Source organism: Nerophis lumbriciformis, linkage group LG10, assembly GCF_033978685.3.
Source record: "Nerophis lumbriciformis linkage group LG10, RoL_Nlum_v2.1, whole genome shotgun sequence".
In the NCBI taxonomy this organism is placed as follows: Eukaryota; Metazoa; Chordata; class Actinopteri; order Syngnathiformes; family Syngnathidae; genus Nerophis; species Nerophis lumbriciformis.
This window is the reverse complement of record NC_084557.2, coordinates 21261849-21274001: the sequence shown is the minus strand read 5'-3', so window position 1 is coordinate 21274001 and position 12153 is coordinate 21261849. Positions and strand designations below refer to the sequence as shown.

The 12153-nt window shown below is 37.1% G+C and overlaps 1 protein-coding gene across 3 annotated transcripts in view; it reads left to right on the top strand.

Moving 5' to 3' along the window:
* LOC133612541 (tyrosine-protein phosphatase non-receptor type 5-like) overlaps positions 1 to 11060 on the top strand; it is a 61972-nt gene extending 50912 nt beyond the window's left edge. For all 3 annotated transcript variants that reach the window (XM_061970025.2, XM_061970027.2, XM_061970026.2), the window contains exons 13-14: positions 3996 to 4109; positions 6985 to 11060. In XM_061970025.2, the coding sequence (XP_061826009.1) occupies positions 3996 to 4109; positions 6985 to 7078 (208 nt within the window). In that variant the 3' untranslated portion in view covers positions 7079 to 11060. The remainder of the gene's footprint in view (positions 1 to 3995; positions 4110 to 6984) is intronic.
* Positions 11061 to 12153: the final 1093 nt, after the last annotated feature.

Genomic DNA, 12153 nt, shown 5'->3' with positions numbered 1-12153 from the left:
ACTCATGTCACCTTCACTGCCTCAGGGGCTTACTGATGATCTGGAGGGCGTGGTGAGCCCTGGAGAGAGCACAACTTCCCAGCATGTTCTCGCTTGGCAATGTCCAGCAGATAGACAATGGAGGAAACCCAAAAGACAGCCTCTCAAGGTAGTCTGGTAGAAGACCCACTGGCCGTCCCCAGCTATACGGCAGGGACGTCTGCAAGCAAGACCTAAAGTCCTTTGACATCAGTCCTGCAACCTGGTAAGCTACAGGTAGGTACAGGACAAAGAGGAAGCACATTGTACAACCATCATCAGGAGTCGACCTACATCTGTGACGAGTGTGGCCAGACCTCCCCTCTCACAAATTGATCTTATCAGCTACAAAATATGTTGCGCTAAAAACTAACTCCCATGCACGAGAAAACCATTATCTGTGATGCCAAAGAGATTAGTGTTATTACTATAAAAACATTCAAAAAAATTGTTGTTACATTACTGTCATGATCGGCTTTACCAGAGTAGGACCCCAACGCAGAGAAAAAAGTAATAAGAATATTAACAAAGCACTCAAAAATAAGTGAGGAAAATAACTAAGGATGGACACAAAAGGTGTGGAGAAACAGAAATAGCACACACAAGGTGTGGGGAGGAAACAGTTAACACAGCGTTTCTCAAAGTGTGGGGCGCGCCCCACTGGTGGGGAATAGAGACATGACAGGTGGGGCGCGAGGAACGGGAGGAAATTTCACTTTAAATTTTTTTTTTTTAAATTATATTCTTAGATTTTTTTTTTTTTTACTATGCTTTCATTTTCTATACACACTGTAAATCACTTTGTGATTCCGTCAGTGAAATCCGCTATATAAATAAATGTAAATTACTTAGTTTTCCTGTACGCTTAAAATTTCTAGGTAGGAGCGAACGTTTGACAGACATAGCAGCAGTAACTAATGGGGGCGGGGCTAAGCGGAACAAGCGCAGCAAAATTAAAAGCTGTCCCACTGTCAAACGACACAATTGCGAGACGTATATGCGACATTGCAAGTGATCTTGAGTAGACAAATGAAAAGAAAGTCGTTTTGCTTTACAAGTGGACGAAGCTACTGACAGCAATAAAGACTGCCTGTTCATCGCATACGTCCGCTTTGTGAATGGCGAGTCACTGCGAGGATTTTCTGTTTTGCAAATACATGAAACATAGAGCCACTGCTGATGAGCTGTTCAAGATAATGGACAGTTTCCTCAAATAACACGACCTTAAATGGGAAAACTGTGTGGGCTTTTGCTGCGATGGCGCATAGACCATGGCAGGGTGAAGAAACGGGCTGCAGGCTCTAATAAAGAGGGTTGGACACACTGTGTCATTCACCGGGAAGCACTCGCGTCAAAGCAGCTCAGCCCCGAACTCAATGAGGTTTTAACAGATGTTGTGAGCGCGGTAAATTTGATCAAAACACGACCACTGAAAGTGCGACTGTTCTCTGCACTGTGTGAGGAAATGGGAGCTGATCATACAGCCGTACTGTTTCACAGTGAAGCAAGGTGGCTCCCCCGGGGCCAAGTGCTGTCACTTGCCCTGTCTTGCCAAATGCATAGCTCCTCCTTTTTTGCAAAGTGGCACTTTTATTTGATTTATTATTGAACTTGATGCAAGTTATTTGATTTATTTTTTAACTTGATGCAAGTTATAACACTTTTATTTGATTTATTATTGAACTTGATGCAAGTTATAACACTTTTATTTGATTTATTATTGAACTTGATGCAAGTTATTTGATTTATTATTGAACTTGATGCAAGTTATAACACTTTTTGATTTGTTATTGAACTTGATGCAAGTTATAACACTTTTTGATTTGTTATTGAACTTGATGCAAGTTATTTTATTTATTATTGAACTTGATGCAAGTTATACCACAGCTGCACAGTTATTTTATTTATTATTGAACTTGATGCAAGTTATACCACAGCTGCACAGTTATTTTATTTATTATTGAACTTGATGCAAGTTATACCACAACTGCACAGTTATTTTATTTATTATTGAACTTGATGTTATTTTATGTTATTGAGTTTGAATGTATACAACTTGATGTTACTTGATGTTCAATAAATTTGAAAATGTTAAGCTTGGCATTAGCGTTCTGTTAGGCCGATGGGGGCAGGTGGGGCTTGAAAACTCCCTCTTGTCCAAAGTGGGGGATGACAAAAAAAGTTTGAGAACCACTGAGTTAACACGACACGGCAACGGCGGAGCAGAGCCAGAGGAAGTGAGTGGAGCCAAAGCAGAGGAGATAAACGCAACTGGAAGGGTGAACCATCAAGAATCTATTGGCACCGAGTGAATGTACTGGAGAGCTTAAGTAGTCAAGCAGTAACAGGTGTGTGCGAAAGTGACTCTGTTCCGTGAACCAAAAACCAGGCACTGCAACAAAAAGCAGACAGGCTGGCAGAGCCGTCAGATCATGACAATTACGTCTTTTTTACTGTTCATTATTTGAATGAATGAATGAAATAAGTTTATTTCGGTCATATAATCAACCATCAACCATTAACCATTTTGTGTGACCAGTTTAAAAGTACAGACTATACATATACAGTATGACAATCATACACATTAACACACAAAAGGAAAAGAAAAGAAAAGAAAAAGCATGACCGAAAAAGGAATAGGCTGAACCAAAGCTTATATTTGCCTATCCTATACCTTCACTGAAAATAAGATTACCTGGAACATCAATGTTAAAAAATAAAAATAAATCAATGGGATGAAAGTAATTGTTACTATATTTTATAATTTTCAATTATCTCACCTTTCAATGTTTTCTTAAACCTTAACAAAGAAGTACATGTCTTCAACTCATCACTGAGCTTATTCCACCATTTAACTCCTAAAACTGAAATACATTTGTATTTAATATTCGTTCTTGCTTTACCTATTTCAAAAATCAATACCCCCCGTAAATTATGGGTTTCTCCTCTTAATTGAAATAACCTAAGAATACAAGCTGGAAGGCTGTTGTTCTTTACTCGAAACATAATTTCCATTGTTTTTAAAAACACAATATCTGAAAATTTTAACACATTAGAACTTATAAATAATGGATTGGTATGTTCATAGTAGCACGCTTTGTGTATTATTCTTATTACCCTTTTTTGAAGTTTAATTATTGGGTCTATGTTTGTTCTATAAACATTTCCCCCAAACTTCAACACAATATGTTAAATATGGAAAAATAAAAGAATAATATAACATATGCAAACATTTCTTATTCAGCATGTGTTTTACTTTATAAAGAATGGCAATGGATTTGGATATTTTTCCCTTTATATATTCAATATGCGGTTTCCAACATAATTTATGATCAATTATTATTCCCAAGAATTTAGTTTCATATACTCTATCAATTTCCACTTGATTTAATTTTAGTTTTACTTCACGATTTGTTCTTGCACCACTAAACACCATAAATTTAGTTTTTTTATCATTTAATGATAACTTATTGATATCAAACCATTTTTTTAGCTGAATCAACTCAACCTCTATTACCCTCAACACTTCCTTCAAGTCTTCTCCTGAACAATATACATTTGTATCATCTGCAAACATAATAAATTTCAATTTATTAGATACTGAACAAATATCATTTAAATATAGTATAAATAACTTAAGTCCCAATACCGAGCCTTGTGGAACCCCACAAGTTACTCTTCTTGTCTGTGATTTAGTCTTATTGATTTCCACATATTGAGATCTATTACTTAAATAACTACTTAACCACTCTTGTGAAACACCTCTTATGCCATAGTTTTCCAATTTTTGCAGAAGTAAGGAATGATCGATTGTGTCAAAAGCTTTTTCAGTGCTATTTCAGTGCTATTGTTTAATTGCATTTTTAGAACGTGTCTTGGGCCAATAAATAAACAAGCTGCGAGCAGTGTATGGACCCCAGGCAACAAATACACAGCCTCAAATGTCAAATAACCAAATCCTTTTTTTTTAATGACAGCGCTGGAATTGGTCGGACTGGCTGTTTCATTGCCACCTCCATTCTGTGCAAGCAGTTAAGGATGGAGGGTGCGGTTGACATACTGGGGACAACCTGCCAACTACGTCTGGACAGGTGCGTCTTGACTCCTCCCTTTTACGTACCCTATTCAGACCACAGTGGACATGATGCACAACATTTTCTAAAATGACTGATTCATCACTTTACACGGCTATATTATTTTAAATGATCCAAACCCCTGTAGAATATTGCAGACAAAAGGCCTGATTTACTAAAGGTTTGCATGTACTAAAACATGTGTAACTTGTTAGTACACGCAAAGCTGATCTAATAAAGGTGTGCAAAGTGGATTTCTTCTTTTAAGTGAGCAGAATAAGGCGTGTAATCTATTTTTCGTCTCTGTCTTCATTAATATGCAGAATATATGCTGATTATCAAAAATACAACAATAATGGGATGGCAAAATGTAAATATATTACACAGCACAAGCAATGTGATTCATCGACACATTTTGCAAGCACTCTTTAGTGTTTTATTTAGCACCTTTGAAAAGTACGTGCAAATTGACACAATTACACACATGGCTGCAGGATCGGTGGTCCCGCTGTGCTCGCGCCGCAAAGACAGACGAGGAACAGATCATTTATTTGTGTTTTAACCTATTTTCGTGGTGTGTCAGAATTAAAAAATATTAGAGATATCGTCTGTACAGCAACATCTTTTTTATAATTTTATAGTTGCATGCTGAGTGAGTTTGGAGCTGATTAAAACAAATTCAACTGATGCGTTTTGGTCTCTGCTGTTTTTTGTTTGTTTTTATGGCGTACGTTTTTTCATTTAGAAAATAGATTATTAAAATATCTATATATGAATATACGATAGGGCAAGAAAAACACAGAGGCCATATCATCCCTACAAGCCTGTTTCGCAGGTTTCCCTGCTCATCAGGGGATTTTATTATAAATTAATAATAAAAAAAATTAATAATAATAATTCATTATAAATTAATAATAATAATAATTAATAATAATCATTTATTATAAATTAATAATAATCATTTATTATAAAATCCCCTGACAAGCAGGGAAACCTGCGAAACAGGCTTGTAGGGATGATATAGCCTCTGTTTTTTCCTGACCTAACGTATATTCCGCTCTACCGGTATTGAGCACTGTATAACGGATAAACCACAGAAACCTCGACTATATATGAATATATATACCTGTATGAAAAAAATTCCTTGAAGTACGTATTTTGTGCGTCTTGAGCACAGTTAGTGCAGCCTCAGTCCCATAAGCACTTTGGCAGCGCAGCACAAAAAAAAGTGGGTTTTATTGTGGATGCGGCGGACTGCTTCAGAAATGCCCATAAAAAGTGGTTCATGTCTAAAAAAAAATCTGCAATTGCTGTTTTCCGTCTATCTAGCGCGTATGAATTGTACCTGCAACTGGCACATTTACACAAAAGTAGCTGTGCTGCAAAGACAAATGATTGACAGAGAAATAGAATTTCATACTTGGATTGTCAGAAATAAAAACATCAGACATAACATCTATACATACAGTACAGGCTAAAAGTTTGGACACACCTTCTTATTCCATGCGATTTTCATGACTATTTACATCAGGGGTGTCAAACTAATTTCAGATCACAGGCCACATGGAGAAAAATCTACTCCCAAGTGGGCCGGACTGGTAAAATCATGGCACGATAACTTAAAAATATAGACAACTTCAGATTGTTTTCTTTGTTTAAAAATAGAACAAGCACATTCTGAAAATGTACAAATCATAATGTTGTTGGGGTTTTTGTACACTTACATGTTGCGGTTAATAATATTCTATCTTAATTTGTCATTATTTATACTTTCTGAATAAATGATGTGATAATGTTCATCAGTCAACTCATTGGTGTTACTTTTCAATCTATCAAGATAAAAAAAATATATCAAAATACAATTACAGTATGTTATTTATGTAGTTTGCTCATTTTTCTCGACTGGTGCACTAACATCATGTGGTTTATTTATTTTTTTGACATCTGTAGCATTATCTACAAAGATACAAAGAATTGCTATTGTGACATCTAGTGGACACTTTTAGAACAGCAGTTTCTTTCATTCAAAAATGTTGGCAAATTTTTATACTTAGCAAACTCATCCCGCGAGCCGGATAAAAGTAAAAGTTAAAGTACCAATAATTGTCACACACACACTAGGTGTGGTGAAATTTGTCGTCTCCATTTCGACCCATCCCCTTGTTCACCCCCTGGGAGGTGAGGGGAGCAGTGAGCAGCAGCAGTGGCCGCACTCAGGAATAATTTTTGGTGATTTAACCCCCAATTCCAACCCTTGATGCTGAGCGCCAACCAGGGAGGCAATGGGTCCCATTTTTATAGACTTTGGTATGAATCGGCCGGGGTTTGAACTCACGACCTACCGATCTCAGAGTGGACACTCTAACCACAAAGCCACTGAGCAGGTGTGTAAAACCTGTTTGCGGGACGTACGTTTGACACCCCTGATTTACATTGTAGATTGTCACTAAAGGCATCAAAACTATGAATGAACACATGCGGAGTTATGTACTTAACAAAAAAAAAAACATGTTTTATATTCTGGTTTCTTCAAAATAGTAGTATTAACCTGGATTCTATGCCTATTGATTTAGGTTTTTAGCCAACGTAGGGAGAATGAACCAAATCTTTATTCTCATTGTAGACCTGTTAGATAAGAGTATAAGGTATTGTCATGTCAGTCACAAGGTCAACTCCCCTCTCGCTCGGTCTGTCTCCAGCAATCAGACAAACACCACTGCCTCCTGTAGGCCAATCCTGGAATCACACCTCAGAACCTTACACAATACTCCACTTTTTGTCTCCCTAACACAACACACCGACTACACCAAAGTGCTGTGTGTGATGAATACCTGTCTATGACAATGTTTACCTCTGTTAAACTCTCCATCCCTTGTGAATGTGTGTTGGTCAGGGGTGGGATGATCCAGACGTGCGAGCAGTACCAGTTTGTGCATCACGTCCTCAGCCTGTACGAGAAGCAGCTGTCTCACGCCTCTGAAGAGTAGTGCGTGCACGTCGGCCACGCCCACACCGAGACACACCACTGTACGCTGTACCGCCTCTGGTGGTACGCGCCACTGTACCCAGCACCATTTCAGTGTCACCCTTTAAACACGGTCAACGCCACATCTTTACTTTTGACAACTCCACGCGTGAAGGGAACTGTGAACGTATTGTTATTCACACGGGCCTCAAAATAAAGTCAGCATGTAAACTGATATCACTGATAGACACGGTCTAATAACGCACTCAACAATCCTACGCCCCTCTCAAATCTTGTTATTTGCACGTTTTTCTCATTTTAGCTGCACACGACTTGTACCCAAAGGTCCGATTACATATACACTGGGAGTTTTCAAAGTTGGAGACTTTTAACTGGATTGAGTCATAATACATTAAAAAAAATTGCAGTATAAAATAGACATTTTTAAGATTCAACAGAGATAAAACAACATTTTTGCAAAATGAGAGGTTAGAAATCAATCAATCAATCAATGTTTATTTATATAGCCCTAAATCACAAGTGTCTCAAAGGGCTGCACAAGCCACAACGACATCCTTGGTACAGAGCCCACATAAATGATTATGAAGGTGAATTCCTTGCGCTACGCTGTGCAGCACACAGTATTAATTAGTATTATTCAATGAACAAATACGGTGGCTGATAGGGGCAAACGTTCAGCAACATTAAATGAACACATAAAACCTTAAAACACATGCAAAACGGAGAAAACACAACTCATTAAATCAATAATATTGTTTAAAAAAGTTGTTTTTTTAAATACAGAGAACGTACCTTTCACTCCATATTCTCATGTAATATTTAAAATTGATCTTATTATGATAACTGTTGTTACATCTTGTTTTATCATTACATTTCTGAGTCTTATTTTGAAGGATGACATTAAGTTGCAATTGCAGTTGCAAGTCCTAGAAGTTAGATGGCAGTAGTGTTGGCTAGGCAGTTCAGTCTCTGCTGAATCTGGTCTTTTATTGCGCCCTAAAAGGTGTTTGTACTGTAAGTATTGTACTTACAGTATTACGCACGAGCTGTTCGATTGTAACATGCATCTTAGTTGTAGTTTTCATTAACAAGTTTGGAGGTGTTAAAATCGCCATGTAAAATCACTAATGTTAATCAGTAGCATGCCAAAAGCAAAGCCAACATAAAATAGCATCAAGTTAGCTAATTTTTAGAAAAGTGGAGCTTACTTTACTTACGTTGGAGTGTTTTTTGGGGTCATGCTCTCACTGCTGACTTCACGTGCAACCCAGACATTGTTGGATTTTACGTGAATCGGTGTCCAATAGGACCGGCGGTATTCGGTACCCATCCCTACTGGTAGGGCTTACCCAAAGATAAAAATACATAGATGCCACCTTCAGGTTTTGTCAGGCACGTCAACACAGGATTTGGTCAGACCGATCACAGACAGGTGTGCATCTGACTGGCACCAAATGTTTTATTGTTAAAAGACCTCTGTCTGAGTTGACTAATACAGTAAATAGACACCGCTTCCCCCTGCTCAAGATGGCGGCCCGGTTGACGCACCATTCCAATGGACAATAACCTATTCAGAAAACGGATCTTTTCACTTAGCCAACTTTTTTCTTGGAATCCCGCTTATGTATTTTTGTATCCTTTTTAGACCTGATGCCACTGGTAGGGTGTACACATAGACATAAATACATAGATGCCACATTCAGGCTTGTCAGACACGTCAACACGGCCGCCATCTTGAGCAGGGGTTTGGTCAGACCGACCAGACAGTTGTGCATCTGGCACCAAAAGTTTTATTCTTGATAGACCTCTATCTGAGTTGACTAATGCATTAAATAGTGGTCAGACCGATCAGACAGTTGTGCATCTGACTGGCACCAAATGTTTTATTCTTGATAGACCTCTGTCTCAGTTGACTAATACATTAAATAGACCCATAGACGCGCCATTTACATACAGTATTTTTATCTTCCTAGTCCTGTCGACCACCGTAAACAAGAACTTGATTAAACGACAAATAAATTAATATCGATGATAAAATGGTTTGCATGAAGCTCAACAAGTTTTGCTATTAAAAGTGTCCTAACTTTGAAGCTTTCCAAAATTCCTTCCCATGCAAAGTTTCCAACATTGAATTTCTCTTAGAGATTAAAAAAGTATTAATTTACATGTTTCTACACTTTGAGGCCTCCTGACTCTTATGGCTCTGATACTAACCCCGGAGCCAGAGACTTTGTACCCTGTTCTGTCTGGGCTATAGAACCCTAACAGATAGCAGCTTTAGTTCCCCCAAGTTTGTATTAGAAACCCCCTGAGACCCAGAAGTGAATTTTTGTCTTCTGTAAGGGACAAACATTTCACAGCTTTATTTCAAACAAGATAAAAGTAAGCTACCTGTCAATCCTCAGTACATTTGGTCAGTTGTCGTGTTTTTAAGGGTAAAAATTGAAAGGTTTATTGACAGTGTTAGGAGGCTTTGTTGACATAGTCATTTTTTAAGAAACTTAAAAGATTTGTCAATGTCCTCTGTAGTGGACATGAGAACTTCCAGTACCATTGCTTCATTTTTTAAATATAAAATGATGAGGCTGGTTAATGCCGGGCAGTTATTGCAGCATCATTGGTAATAAGCATATACTGTATGTCAGTTCTCGTTTTTTTCTTCAGAAACTACTACTATTTTACATACAGTAGTTTCCCGTGAATTTACCCAGATCTTAACTTTCATAGTATATAAAAGAAAAAGAAAAAGAAAAATCTGGCAGCATCCACACAAGAGCCACAGCAATCTGTGAGGACAAGGTTAGAGCAAATTGGCAGTGGGCATACTGTAAAGTTAGAAGATTTCACTGTAAAAAAAAAAAAAAAAAACTCTGTCTCTGTCTCTGTCGCCAGAATTTTACTGTAAAAATAACAGTGGAACTGTTTTTTCATTCACAGTAATTTTGTGTAAAAAGAAAATTTGATTATATGATAAAAAAATACAACTGTAGGCAGAATTTTCTGTAAAAATAACAGTGGTACTGTTTCTCCATTTAATGGACTGTAAAAAATAACGACCACAGATTTAACGTTCAAAAACTGGAAGCTCAATAACCATAATTCTAAAGTATAAATGACAGTCAAAGAAACTCTGTTTAAAACCCACCGTCAATTTTCACGGTTAAACTCTGGCGACTGAGTTGCCAGTTTTTGTACTTCAGAATGTTTTTACAAACAGTGTTGCTCTTCAAAATATTCCAAAAAATGTACCCTGTTTTTGAATGCAAATGTTGACGGGAATGATGATCGGACTGAAAAAGTGATGCCATAAAAAGTAATAAATCCTCAAAAAGTCCAAATGATAGGTTTCAAATGGTGTCCCCATATCCAATGTTAATATCGTTATAAAGATGTAATGTAAAAAATATAAGACAGATAATAATCCAGTTGTCACCAGATACCGTCAATTTCTCACATACCCAAAATTTGTGCCATTCAAGATAACTCAAGATAATTATTTATTACAAAAACTCAACTTTTAATTTTCTGGGTCTCAAGAGGTTAAGTTACAACAATCACAACCTAATACAGCATGTTTAACCACATCCAATTCGCATTGTGATTTTCACCACTCCCTCACTATTTATATTTTCAAAAGGTCTGTTCTTACACGTGATGCGTTCAGGAGCCCCTTCATCTTCAGGTTGCATGGTGCTAAGTGTTCCTTAAAGGCATGTGCAATGTTACGGAACATAGGAATGTAAAGCAGTTAGGTTATTATTTACAAGTAAACTATATAAGTTCTATACCATGCTGCCTGTGCAGTTGTCATGGCTCATGATGTTTACAATCATCAACTTCCTGTGTTAAGGCCACATAGACCAGCAAAGGCTTCACAGAGCCAGCAAGATGTGAATATTGGAGCTATTCTTCAAAATAATTGATCTCATGTTCTCATGATCTTGTAAATGTCCAGTACATACATATATATATATATATATATATATATATATATATATATATATATATATATATATATATATATATATATATATATATATATATATATGTATATATATATATATATATATATATATATACCAGGCCAAAAGTTTGGACACACCTTCTCATTCAATACGTTTTCTTTATTTTCATGACTATTTACATTGTAGATTGTCACTGAAGGCATCAAAACTATGAATAAACACATGTGGAGTTATGTACTTAACAAAAAAAGGTGAAATGACTGAAAACATGTTTTATATTCCAGTTTCTTCAAAATAGCCACCCTTTACTCTGATTACTGCTTTGCACACTCTTGGCATTCTCTAGATGAGCTTCAAGAGGTTCAAGACTGTTGGAAAACCATTTCAGGAAGCTCATCGAGAGAATGCCAAGGATGTGCAAAGCAGTAATCGTAGCAAAGGGTGGCTATTTTGAAGAAACTAGAATATAAAAGATGTTTTCAGTTATTTCATCTTTTTTGTTAAGTACATAACTCCACATGTGTTTATTCATAGTTTTGATGCCTTCAGTGACAATCTACAATGTAAATAGTCATGAAAATAAAGAAAACGCATTGAATGAGGTGAAGGTGTGTCCAAACTGTAAAATATCTAGTCAACGATCAGCTCCATGACAGCACTCTAGTGTTTTTAAAAATCTGCAGAGATGGGAGTCACAAGTTTTTTAAACTGAATTCACAGACAACCAGTTGAATACCCCAAATGCAGAAAAAGAGAGGCTCCAAAAAGGAACCTTGAGGAACACTACTAGTTTAACTAAAGATGCTGTACAAATGAGTACCGACTGCATCTGAAATAACACCTTAGTTACGTAAAGTTTAAAAAAAGGAGAGGACTTAAAGGGGTGTCTTGAGGAACACCTCAGTTATGTAATTCCCAAGTTTGGATCCCAGTGTTCGATGTTTGCAAGCAAGGTTAGGATCTGCTAATGTGTTTACAGTGGTCCAAGTTCCTCTATAGAACAGGAGCACACAAGTGTTTTTAGGAATTTTCTGCAAAAATGTTTGTCTCCTAAGTTTTGAACTGATCCCGCGGGACGGCATAGTATCATTCCCGGGCCGGATTTGGCCCC